Genomic DNA, 12,369 nt, shown 5'->3' on the forward strand with positions numbered 1-12,369 from the left:
AGAGCCAAAACTCTTTTACATCATTTAAGAATGAATTGAGAGAATTTTTTTTTAGCCAAACTCTAAACCTATAAAAAGACTACTTGTTATATTAATGGAAAACTTGACTTTTTAACTTCACCCTGGCTAGGAGGCTAGCCTTTATTACAAAAGAGAACTATGACAATAAGAAATAATGATATGAACCTATAACTCCATTCACCTTCACTGCTGAGATGTACACAGCTATAATGATCATTACTATGTCAATATAAAAGTAATTTTGCCTCCCAGAGCATTCTGTCTTCTTGTCCACTTATCTGGAAACTGAGCCATTATTTGCTAAAAGAAGCAAACAGAGTTCTAACGTTAAAAACAACTGCAAAATAATTCTGCCCATACATTAATTTTTGCCCTGGGAAAAGCACTGCTTATTTATGCCTACAATAGAAGCAATTCAGAATATCATCCTGTGTTTGCCTCCAAAAAAACTGCTAACTCAAAGCATGTTCGTTTCTACTTCTCTAATAGTCACTGAGAACATATCATTATCCTCACGCAAAACCTACGTACAGGTCAGGAAGCCACAGTGTGGACAGAATATGGCAAAACGGATTGGCTCCAGGTTGGCAAAGGAAAAGGAGAAGGCTGTATACTCTCCCCTTATTTATTCAATTTATATGTTGAATATATATTAAGGGAAACTGGATTGGAAGATGAGAATAGTTTTAAAATTGGAGGAAGAAACAACAGTAACCTGCGCTACACTGATAGTTGAAAATGCAAAGGTTCTGTAAGCTCTGGTAATAAAAGTCAAGAAGCACAGTGAAAAAATGGGACTAAAATTAAACACAAAGAAGGGCAAACTAATGACAACAGCTACAACAACAAGCCTTAGAATTGACAATGAAGATACTGAAGTGGTAGATAACTTTTGCCTTTTAGGATTAACCATCAACTGTAAAGGAACAAACAGTCAAGAAATATGTCACAGACCAGCATTAGTAGAGTAGCTTTGGAAGCCTTGGAAAAGATGTACATCAAACGCCATGATGTATGTATACCTACAAAGATCAGAATAGTGCAAGCCATGGTATACCCAATGACACTCCATGGAAACAAAAATTGGACCCTGGAGAAGCAGAATAGAAAGAGCATGATGTTTTTGAACTTTGGTGTTGGAGAAGTCTTCTGAGAATACCATAGACAGCCAAGAAAAACAAATGGAACATCAAATAAACCACCTAGAGTTCTCCCATGAAGCACAAATGACCAGGTTCAAATTATCCTATTTCACACACATTATGCAAAGACCTAAGTCTCTGGAGAAGGCTCTAATTCTGGGAAAGGTGTAAGGAAAGAGAAGATGAGGGTAACCAGCAGAAAAGTGGATGGACTCTTGTTACAGTGTGATGGACACCATTGGAAGACCTGAAAGACCAGGTTCAGGACAGATTGTCATGGAGAAAATCTATCATGTGGATGCTAAGAGTCAACACCAACTTGATGGCACATAAACAATCAATCAATCAATCAAAAATAGCCACCAATCAGCTTATCCATATTCCATGAATTTGCCTATGAATCTTTGAAAAGTATCTTATCCCTAACCACAGCAGATCCAAAACATCATGTGAGGCTGTATCAGCCTCTCTTGAATACCATAGAAAATTAATTCTTGACAACCTTGTGTGATGGAAGATAGAGAACCAAAAAAGTTGCTTCCACATTGTGTAGTTGTACACATCTCTATCATATCTTTCCTTAGTCACATTTTTTTCTACTGACTTCTGGCTGCAACAGATCTTAGTGATGTCCATCTCCCCATTCATGACTTCTAATATTTTCATAGCATCATCCTCAGAGGTGTCCAAAGGATTGAAGCTTTTGTCACAATGATGAAATCAGTGTTTCACCTTTGTGACATAAGCTGCACCGCTTTCATATGTGCACGCAATGTCACAACACACATGCAAAACAGGTAGAGCTTGTTTTGCAATTACACATCACTGCTCTTATCAACTGTCACCCCTTAATCCCCTTCCCCCTGCATCTGATCACCCAGCCATTACCGAAGTGATTTAAAGCCTCATTACTCACTACTGTGACACTAGCATGGGAATGGTTGCATGACTCTAAAAGATGCTATGAATTGCTAGTGGGGGAATGCCCTAAGACATCACAGAGCAAGACAGAGACCTGGTATGATCAAAGAAAGAAATTATAAATTCTCTCAGACATTTGGGCTGGGGTGTTAGGTCAGCCTTGTTATTTGGTTGGGTGGTTAATTGCTGTTTCATATTGATCGTAAGTTGGAATGATTTATTTTGACCTTTGGTACATGATATATTGATTGACTGTGGTTTAAATTGTAAAAAAATTAGAGTTGTTTTCTTTTCTGCTTTTGTTAGACACCCCGTAGCAAGAAAGGAAGGCATATAAATTGCTTAAAGAAATACATAAAAATAAAATTTGCCCAGCATGCTTACCTTTGCAATGTTCTCTGAGGAACAGTTATCATAAACCAGCTTTCCCTTATCCTGATTTTCACATGCCTCCGATCTGTCAGACCCATCTGAAACTGCCATCTAAAGAGGAAGAAAGGAAGCATTTTGATAAAGTCAAAGAGTATTCACCAAACAGTATTCCCATCAACCAGACTCACTTTTCCTAAAAACAATATCCCATCGCTCAGTGGCCAATCAGCATTCTGATGGCAACTCTAACAGACTTACATAAGAATGCTAGACCACAAAGGTAGCTATGGGGGGTGGAGGTTGGGGGGAGAGAGATGTTGAATGGCGAAAGCAGCGTTACACTGATATAGCACAAACACCACCCTTTTGGAGATGTGTTAGGACAACACACATGTGGACCGAAAGAGTGGCACTTACATTGCAACTGTGTGATATTTTTGTCATTGTGGCAAAAGCATTGGATCCTACTAGACCATTTTTCAATTTAGACCAGTAGCAGGCACCTAAAAGCAATGGGGAAAACCTGACCAGACTGTTTCCATGAGCTCCCTTCAAGGTTCCTGAATATTTCTTTCCCCTCTTTCAACCAATACTTGTCTTGCAAGGACACAGAGTACAAATAGTTTATTCAATGCATTACAATAAACAACCATAATATGGCATTTCCTGTGAATAATTCTATTTACTATGGTGCTTATAGTGTAATAACCATCTTTAGAAAATAGCTGTCCTTGTTTTGAAAATTCAGCGGATGGACTACTGCGTAGTAAACCAACATATTAAGTCAAATCAACCCTTTATTACGGCCATAAGGCCTGCAGTCAGACAAAGAATAAAACAAATAAAAATGAAAATAGACGTAAGTATCTATACATGATGCTAAAAGAAAGGAAATCAGTGCAATTCTACCATCACAAAAAAAGATGGATGACGCATCTAGAGGAATAGAATTGGGCAACCTTGGAGGATATATATGAACATGATTTGACTTGACTTGATTTGATTTGATTTGATTTGATTTGACAAAAAATGTTGTATTTTCTAATCACTGTCCCAAGTAAATCTCTGCCCTGGTATTGTTGCTATTTTTTCCTTTATTTGGGGAAGCTCCCTACCAAGGACATTTAGACATCATTGCTCTGGATGAGGGAATGGTGACCTTCTCATACCACATGTAACTATGAACCTAAAAGTTATTTTGCTATACAGTCTGCCATTTCCCACCCAGTCACTGCTAAATACATTTTCTGTTGTCGATAACATACTATACTACAGCTATGCCCTGCCCTTTCTAGAGCTGCTCGTTCACCTTGGTGCCCACCCCAGGCTTCTCTCCCTAGGTCAGTGTTGTCCAAACTTGTCCACTTTAAGATGAGTGGACTTCAACTCCCAGAATTCCCCATGTTGGCTGGGGAATTCTGGGAGTTGAAGTCCACTCATCTTAAAGTGGACAAGTTTGGACAACACTGACCTAGGTGTATCTCTGTGAATTCCAAAAGCACTCTTGTGAATAAATACACTGCTAGAAGGTAGCACTTTCTTTTACTGTACAGTACGTCTGCTTCCTCTTTAATTGTTTTATAGTTTAAAGGATCGCAACATTCATCCAGGAAGCTGGTGAACATTAATGGAAGTCTGGGGTCACATGTGCGCCTGTGGGCACCTTGTTGCCTTTCTTGGCTATAAACAAATTGCATCTTAAAATACTGCCCCCAAAATGCTGAAGCCACTCTGCCTTTATGTAGCTTCGCTAACTTCCCCCAGTCCCTTTTTTCCCATGAATCATAAAATGTCCATCTGCATAATCATTTGAAGAAATGATCACCGCTCTCTCAAGTTCAACTGATATTATGCCTGTGACATACATGAATAAAACTGCTAAATGTATTTCATCTTAATGGTGGTGATGAAAAAGTTACAAATTTTCAGCCTGATAATGTCATTTGCAGACAATAATTCAGAGCTTATGCATTTTACAGCTCATAAAACATCAGCATGTGCTGACAATATATTTTGAAAACCTACCAGAGAAAAGGAACAGTATCTTCTGAATCTAGAATGCCCACATTTTGAATCAGTCAAGGATTTAACCCTCTTATACTCTTCATTCACATAACAGAAAAGCCCTGTTCAACTGTTTCCTCATCTCTAAGGAAAGCATGGTGGCAGACACTGTGTGAATATATTTTTGCCTTGTAAAACAATGTCTGAACACAACTAAATTCAGAATCAGGTTTATTTATTTTATTTATTTATTTATCATATTCATATAGCCACCCATCTCACACAAGGTGACTCTGGGCGGGGTACAACAATTAAAAAAATAAATACATAAAAACAGCTACATATAAAAAACTGTAAAACCACACAAAACAGGAGGGGATAAAATCAATTAGGGCACCATCGTAAAATCTCCCCGGTCCCCTGGGAGCCCCAGGCCTGATCACATAGCCAAGTCTTGAGGGATTTGCGGAATATTAAGAGGGATGGAGCTAATCTCACTTCCGGGGGGAGAAGATTCCACAAGGCGGGTGCCACGGCAGAGAAGGCTCGCCTCCTGGGACCTGCCAAATGTAATTCTCTGGCAGACGGGATCCGCAGCATGCCTCCTCTGCCAGATCTGATGGGCTGGGCAGATGTGATCGGGGAGAGGCGGTCCCTCAGGTAACCCAGCCCCATGCCATGAAGGGCTTTAAAGGTCAAAACCAGCACCTTGAATTGGACCCAGAAGCAAACTAGCAACCAGTATAGCTCGTGAAGCAGAGGTGTAACGTGTACCACCCTAGGGACACACATAACTGCCCATGCTGCCGCATTTTGCACCAGTTGAAGCTTCCCGATACTCTTCAAGAGCAGCCCCATATAGAGCGCATTACAGAAATCCAAACAGGAGGTGACCAGAGCACGAGTGACAGTGACTAGGTCCCTCTGATCTAGGAATGGATGTAACTGGCACACAACACAAAGCTGTGCAAAGGCCCTCCGAGCCACAGCTGCCAGGTTGAACATAGAATAATATGGCTTTCTGGGTATCTCATCTGAAGATGAACCTGAAGAGAGTTTTACAACTGACAAAAACCCAGAGCTAGGACCTAGCATGGCAAGCAGGGAAGAGATGGCTCCCATCAGTTCTTTAGCTAGTAACTGGCTTAAATCAGCTGAAGGTAGCTAATGCTTGAGATGGCGCTGCTAGTTAAGAATCTTTATGGAGCACTAGGCTGAAGCCACTACAAGCAATCAAAAGTTGCCTTGGAGGAAGCAGGAGAGAAAGAGCATTGACGCATTTGAACTTTGGTGCTGGTGAAGTTTTAAGGGTATCGTGGACATCCAGGAAAACAAGCAAATGAATCAGAGAACAAATCAGGCCAGAATTCTCACTCAAAGCCCTAATGATCAGGCTCCGACCATCATATTTTGGACACATCACGTGGAGATCCAGTTCCCTTGAGAAGTCAATAATGCCTGGAAAAGTTGAAGGAAAGAGAGGAAAAGACAGCCAGCAACAAGGTAGATTGACTCAATTACGACAGCAATGAATGCACCACTGAGAAATCTGAAAGGCCAAGTTGAACCCCAATCATTCTGGAAAGAATTGATCCACGTGGTCTCTAAGAGTTAACAGTCTTGATGACACTCAACCAATCAATCAGTCGATGACATATTACTTTGGTTTGGCATTCCTGTCCTGCAAAACTCTACCTTCCAATGTATCTCCCACAGCCCCTGCTTAGCGTTCTGGAAATCATCTAAGGGCAGCCCTTGCACATAATAAGCTATAAATCATAGTTAACCACAGTATCTGAGTTCATGCATTGCACTAAGCTGAAATCAAGCAACCCTACTAGCATAACTTGTGAATCCATTAAGTAGCTGCTTTTGTTTATGTGAGCATTTTATAAATTTGTGCCAAGGAAACGGTAAGAAACGTCTGTCAAACCAACATCAAAACAAATATTTGAAGCTCCAGATCCCAAAACACCATGTAGAACCACAGGAAACTATCCTCCATGCATTAATCCTGTCAAACTGAGGCCAGAAAGCAATTCAATTACTGCTCGTTGTTCTTGTTGATCGAGAGACTCAGACCCAGAGGAACAAATGCAATTTTTCAAGTTTTATTGTTCACTTTCTGAATGAAAAGCTCCACTGACATACACATTCATACATATTCATATCCAACTCAAAGTCTACCTGGTCATGCTAAGTTTGAATTCCAGAAGAATCAACACGGTCCACCCACCAATCACACTACTTCATTTGATGTGGTGGCTACAAAGGATTATTGATCCCATACACCCATACAGCGTTATACTTTCCAACAAGGCTTGACCAGTTAGCCAAAGCTTGGCCAAGCCTAAATTGGCATTTTTCTCACACTTCTTGGTATGTTTTCACCATAACAGTTGTTTTTCAAAACCATGAAAACAGACTCTTGTGTTTTCTTCAGACTCTGCATTTTGATCCTTTTCAACACGCTGCATAAGATGAAATCTTCCTGAGCAATCCTTCTGCCTCCATGTCCTGCTCTGAATGGGTGTCATATCCTTTACCTTTTATACATGTTCATTCAGACAAGTACATGCCATAAAACTATACCATTGCATTAGTGATCATAATAGTATTACTAATCCAATGTATGTAAACATGGCGTGTATGCACTATTCATTAATAAATGTGTATATACCTGATTAATGAGTTCCCATAAATTGGTTGTTTTACTTGGCTATAAGATGTGGATACTTTCAAGACAGGCATTTTCAACAAGTTGTAGTCATCCAAGTTGCTAAGATTTACTCCATGCATCCTGCAATGAATCTACTGTATATTGTTGGTGCATTTCATTGGACTATTTAGGGAATAGAGGACAGAGAGGTGATTAGAGAACAACGATGTCATATAGTGAATTGTAACTAATTGTTACTATTGTAATTAATTATGTGATCTAGTTAGCAGCAGTTGAAACCTCCCTTGAATAAAAGGTCGTTATTCATTTAGAAATGATCTGAAAAATCCTGTTCATAAACTGATTCAAGAAGCATTGGGAGAAACCCACTTCTAGGGCTCAGAGTCAGTAATCAGTCCCTCAATGCATCACACTATTTTTCAGATAAATCTCAGTGATGCATTGACTTGGGACATGGCTGGTAGGGGAATTTTGGGAGTTGAAGCCCACACATCTGAAAGTTTCTGAGGTTGAGAAACACTGAGTTATTCACATTAAGACAAACCGTTATTTTTAAGGAAGGTAGCTATGAAACCTCACAGTCCTATGTTGTTCCACTCCCTTGTGTCAACCCTTCAAGGAAGTCCAGACCAAAATCATGAATACTAATACAGTGGTACCTCGGGTTACGAACACCTCTGTTAACGAACTTTTCGGGTTACAACCAGCTCCAGCCGCAAAAATTTACCTCGGTTTGTGAACTCCGCCTCGGGGTACGAACAGGATACGCGGCCATTTTCCCTCCTGTGACACGGTCCGGGGCCATTTTTCTGCCCATGACATGTGGTCCGCGGCCATTTTCCGCCCCTGACACGTGGTCCGCAGCCATTTTTCTGTCCCTGACACATGGTCCGCGGCCATTTTTCCACTCCTGACACGTGGTCCGTGGCCATTTTCCACCCCTGACACGTGGTCCGTGGCCATTTTCTGCCCCTGACACGTGGTCCGTGGCCATTTTTCTGCCCCTGACACATGGTCCGTGGCCATTTTTCTGCCCCTGACACATGGTCCGTGGCCATTTTTCCGCCCGACACGTGGTCTGCGACCATTTTCCGCCCCTGACACGTGGTCTGCGGCCATCTTCCGTCCCTGACACGTGGTCGTAGGGAGGGGGACTCTCCCTCCAAGCAATAGCCGCCTCCCTGTCCTCCACACCAGAACGGATTAACAGTAATTACATTGAACCTTATGGGGAAATTTCCTTCGGGTCGCGACCAATTCGGGGTGCGACCAGAGTCACGGAACGAATTAAATTTGTAACCCGAGGTTCCACTGTACTACTTTTATTGTAAGGTTATAGTAACAGAACCTTGCAGGTCTGAAAGCACTTTCCCCCTCCCCTGCCTTTACATTCCAGAGAACAAGGGAGAGACAATTCTGAGACACTTCCTCAAACTGCATTTCTGGTTTGGGCTCAGATTTCACTTATCAGACCGTTGTCTAAGCTGCATCTCTTCCTCCTGTCTCTCAAGGTTATTCTCACACCTTGTCCTCAGCCTGGTGGTGATGACATTTTCCCAGACCTAAATGTTGCAAGGTGGGTTGAGGATCAGAGTTACAAGTCTGAAGTAGTAGGGGAGACCTGTTCCATCCCAACTCCAAACTAAACTGTTTCCAAGAAACACCATCCTCTGATGAAGATTCAACCAAAGTGCCATAGCATTAGGCCTTTAGGACAGTCATTTCATATATTCTAATAGTAAACTTTTTGTTCTTGTTTTATTTCAAGCTGCAGTAAACTTGCATTTTTACACTGGTGTATGCAGGAGTTTTTTGTTTGTTGGTTTTTTGGGGGGTTATTTGGGGGGTTGCCTTTGGGTCAGTGAAGACTCCTAGTGACTGCCTGGACTAGTCCCTGCAGTTTTCTTGGCATGATTTTGGAAGTGGTTTGCCATTGCCTCCTTCTTAGGGCTGAAAGAGAGTGACTGGCCCAAGGTTATCCAACTGGCTTTGTGCCTAAGGCAGGACTAGAACTCATGGTCTCCTGGCTTCTAGCCTTGTCCCTTAACCACTACACCTAGAATAAAGCAAATTACCTACATGGGTTTTCTATGCAGGAGTTACAATATGCAAAACATTAACTGAGTTGCCATCTGACAAATTTGATTTTTTTTCCCTTGCAGCAGGCAAGCATCAATTAAATGTGTGCATACATTTAATAGATTAACATATTTGCACAGCTTTCCAGTAAACATTTTGATTCTTAACAACACATTACAAAATAGATCTTTCTAGAATACCAGTCTATCATGCTGATTTCTGTTGTCATCACAAATCTGTGAATGAATCTATCTTCCTTATAATCAAAGGTTCTGAGGACTGGGAAATACTGTCTTTTATTAAATTAACTGCTTTGATTATACTGATCATTAAATCTTTTTAAATAGCTACAGGCAAAAGAACAAAATGCATAATGTCTTGATTGCTAATTTCACAAAATTGTAATACAAATGAATTAATTTAGCAAATATACATCAAAGAGAGACCCCTCCCAAGATGAATAGAGGGAAAGAGGAGAAGAAACTAGAATAAAGAGAATTACCTACATGATAGGTTAATCCATGGGAGTATTATAGACTTAGTTTGAGTATAGATCAGTATCTGTATGGTCAACAAGTGTCTTTTATACCAACAATTTCTGGTTTGGTCCGAATAGATTGGATTGGAGGGGACTTGGAGATAGAAAGGTACACAAGAGGAAAGGTAGCTCAAGCTGGTCAAACTACACCTTATCTCGACCCCAGCTGAGATTTTCCTGTCTCAGGCAAAGGACAAAATGATGCCTTATGATTCCATTATGCAGAATGAACTGGATAGGCAGCTGAATTTGATTACACTATAGGCTACAGGAAAGAGCCAGTTTGGTGCAGTGATTAAGGCAACAGGCTAGAAACTGGGAGACCAATAGAAGAGAATATCTGTAGCTCAGGGTTGAACTGTGGAGTCCTTGGGGTTCTCTGAGCATGGTTATTTTCTTGCCAATGTTTCATTACCCGGCTAGGTAGCATCTTCAGTGCTGGGAGACCATGAGTTCTAGTCCCACCTTAGGTACAAGCCATCTTGGGCCAGTCACTCTCTCTCAGCCCTAAGAAGGAAGAAATGGCAAACCACTTCTGAAAAACCTTGCCAAGAAAACAGCAGGGACTAGTCCAGGCACTCGCCAAGAGTCAACACTGTCTCAAAGGTACCCGCCTCTCGCCTTAGGCAACAGGACAGTGTCTTCCACTGCATCCCTTTACCCAAGATTTTAATGGCTACTTCATTTTAGCATTTATTTTATGATTTTAGCCTGTGGTAGTCTTCTTTTAAAGCTTGGACACCATCTTGGGTGTTTGTTTGAGCAGAAAGTCAGGTACAAACTGAATCAATAAATGGAATAGAGTGTAGACCCATGTGACAACATAGCTGTTTCCTACAATACTTTATTTTTGTTTTTATTTCCAGTCCTTCTATGATGCTTCGGTCACAGCCACTCTAAGTGGCAATAGATTGGAACGTCCTGGGTATTCAGGAGGAATGAGTCTAAAGAAGGGCATATCCTGTCATTCTCCCCCGCACTTCCTGCCTTAGACAGTTGTCACAATTTGTCTAATGATAGGGCCAGTCCAGTGAACCAAAGCAATTTGAATTCGTCATGTTCCTTGAATAGGGTACTCAGCTCCCTGTTCACTTTTGGGCAAAGTTATCAAGAGGGTGGTGGCTGGAGAACCACTTCTGAATGAAACTGTTTTTCTGGATCCATTGCAGTCCAATTTTAGGATTGCCTTGGTTGCCCTGAAATTATTTATATACTGTATATATTTAGCTAGTTATTTGTATCCAAATTATAAACCTTCAGATATTTTAGGTGGTGTACAAAATCAGAGTATAATACTTAATATTAAAAAAAAAATAAAAAGCAAAACTGCAAGTAATAGCAAATAATAATGACATGGAATTTCCTCTACGTGCTTAATCACCAAAGGTCTTCTGAAAAAGTCAGGTTCCAACCATTCCCTGAAAGGTTGTATTTATTTATTTAAGAAATTGATAAAGCCACCCAACTCTATATCCATTCTGGACAGTGTACAATAAAAACAATCATGCAATAGCATTTTTAAAAAAATTGAACGCCAACAAAAAACAACCACTAATAGGTAATTAAACTACAGGACCTGCCATCCACTCTAACCCAAGACCAGGAGAAAAAGCCAGATTTTTCAGAGCTTTTCTGAATGCAGCCAGGTTGGGGCCAGTGGTATGATGTGAAGGCATGCTTCCTAGGTCCCATCAGGCGATAGTATTTAATGGATGAGACCTGAATCATGCCCCATCATACAGGCTGGGCAGAAGCCATGAACAACAGATGGTCCCTTGGAGAATCCTATGCCATGAAGGGATTTATAGATAATAAACAGTATCTTGAATTGCACATGGAAGCCTAGTGGTAAGCAGTGCGGCTCATAGAGCAAAGGTGTTAATGGGCTTGATGTTATATGCCCATATATTCCTATACTGCTGCATTTGGACCAAGAGATATGTAGAACGTTTACTCTAGCCAATCCAATATTGATTATGTCTAACATTATTTAAATAAGAACGGTTATTTTAATGGTAATTTTGTTGCTTTAAATTACCCTGAGTGCCCTGAGGTGGCTGGGTAGGGGTATAAATCTAAAATGAATAACTGTGCGTTCTCTAAAGCAGCGTCTTCTGACCTGAGCAACTTCCAGATGTGTAGGCTTTAATTCTAAGAATTCCCCAGCCACCATGGCCATTGCTAAGAACTCTGGGAGCTGAAGCCCACACATATGGAAGTTGCCCAACCATAAGCAATAGATCAGTGCAACTCCAATTTGTGTGAAGTTTTGTTCAATTATTTCTTTCCCTACACCTTTACAGAATTGTTATTTTTTAATTAATTCATTCATTTGTTCAATTTGTATGGCCGCCCATCTCAAACAAGTGACTCTGGGTGGCGAACAATCATAAAATCAGTTAAAACCAAATTACAATCATAATATAAAAAATTAAAAACATACAGCAGCCGAGAAAATACTATAATCCATAGATGTTATCATAACGTAACCATAACATAACCAGGAAACAAGGTCTGTTATGATATCACTACAGTAAATTGTAATAAAAAATACCCAGTGGCCGGCTCCATTTATGCCTCTAGAAAGTTAATGTTTTTAGTTTGACTTTGAG

The 12,369-nt window shown here is 40.6% G+C and overlaps 1 protein-coding gene across 1 annotated transcript in view; it reads right to left on the reverse strand.

The window, feature by feature from the left end:
* DLG2 (discs large MAGUK scaffold protein 2) overlaps positions 1-12,369 on the reverse strand; it is a 958,242-nt gene that overhangs the window by 804,278 nt on the left and 141,595 nt on the right. The window contains exon 5 of the mRNA XM_088140514.1: positions 2,469-2,567. Within this exon, the coding sequence (XP_087996640.1) occupies positions 2,469-2,567 (99 nt within the window). The remainder of the gene's footprint in view (positions 1-2,468; positions 2,568-12,369) is intronic.

The sequence above is a fragment of the Python bivittatus genome, unplaced genomic scaffold (assembly GCF_059951505.1).
Source record: "Python bivittatus isolate LINGU-HERP-01145 unplaced genomic scaffold, Pbiv_v1 ctg000340_np1212, whole genome shotgun sequence".
Taxonomy (NCBI): domain Eukaryota; kingdom Metazoa; phylum Chordata; class Lepidosauria; order Squamata; family Pythonidae; genus Python; species Python bivittatus.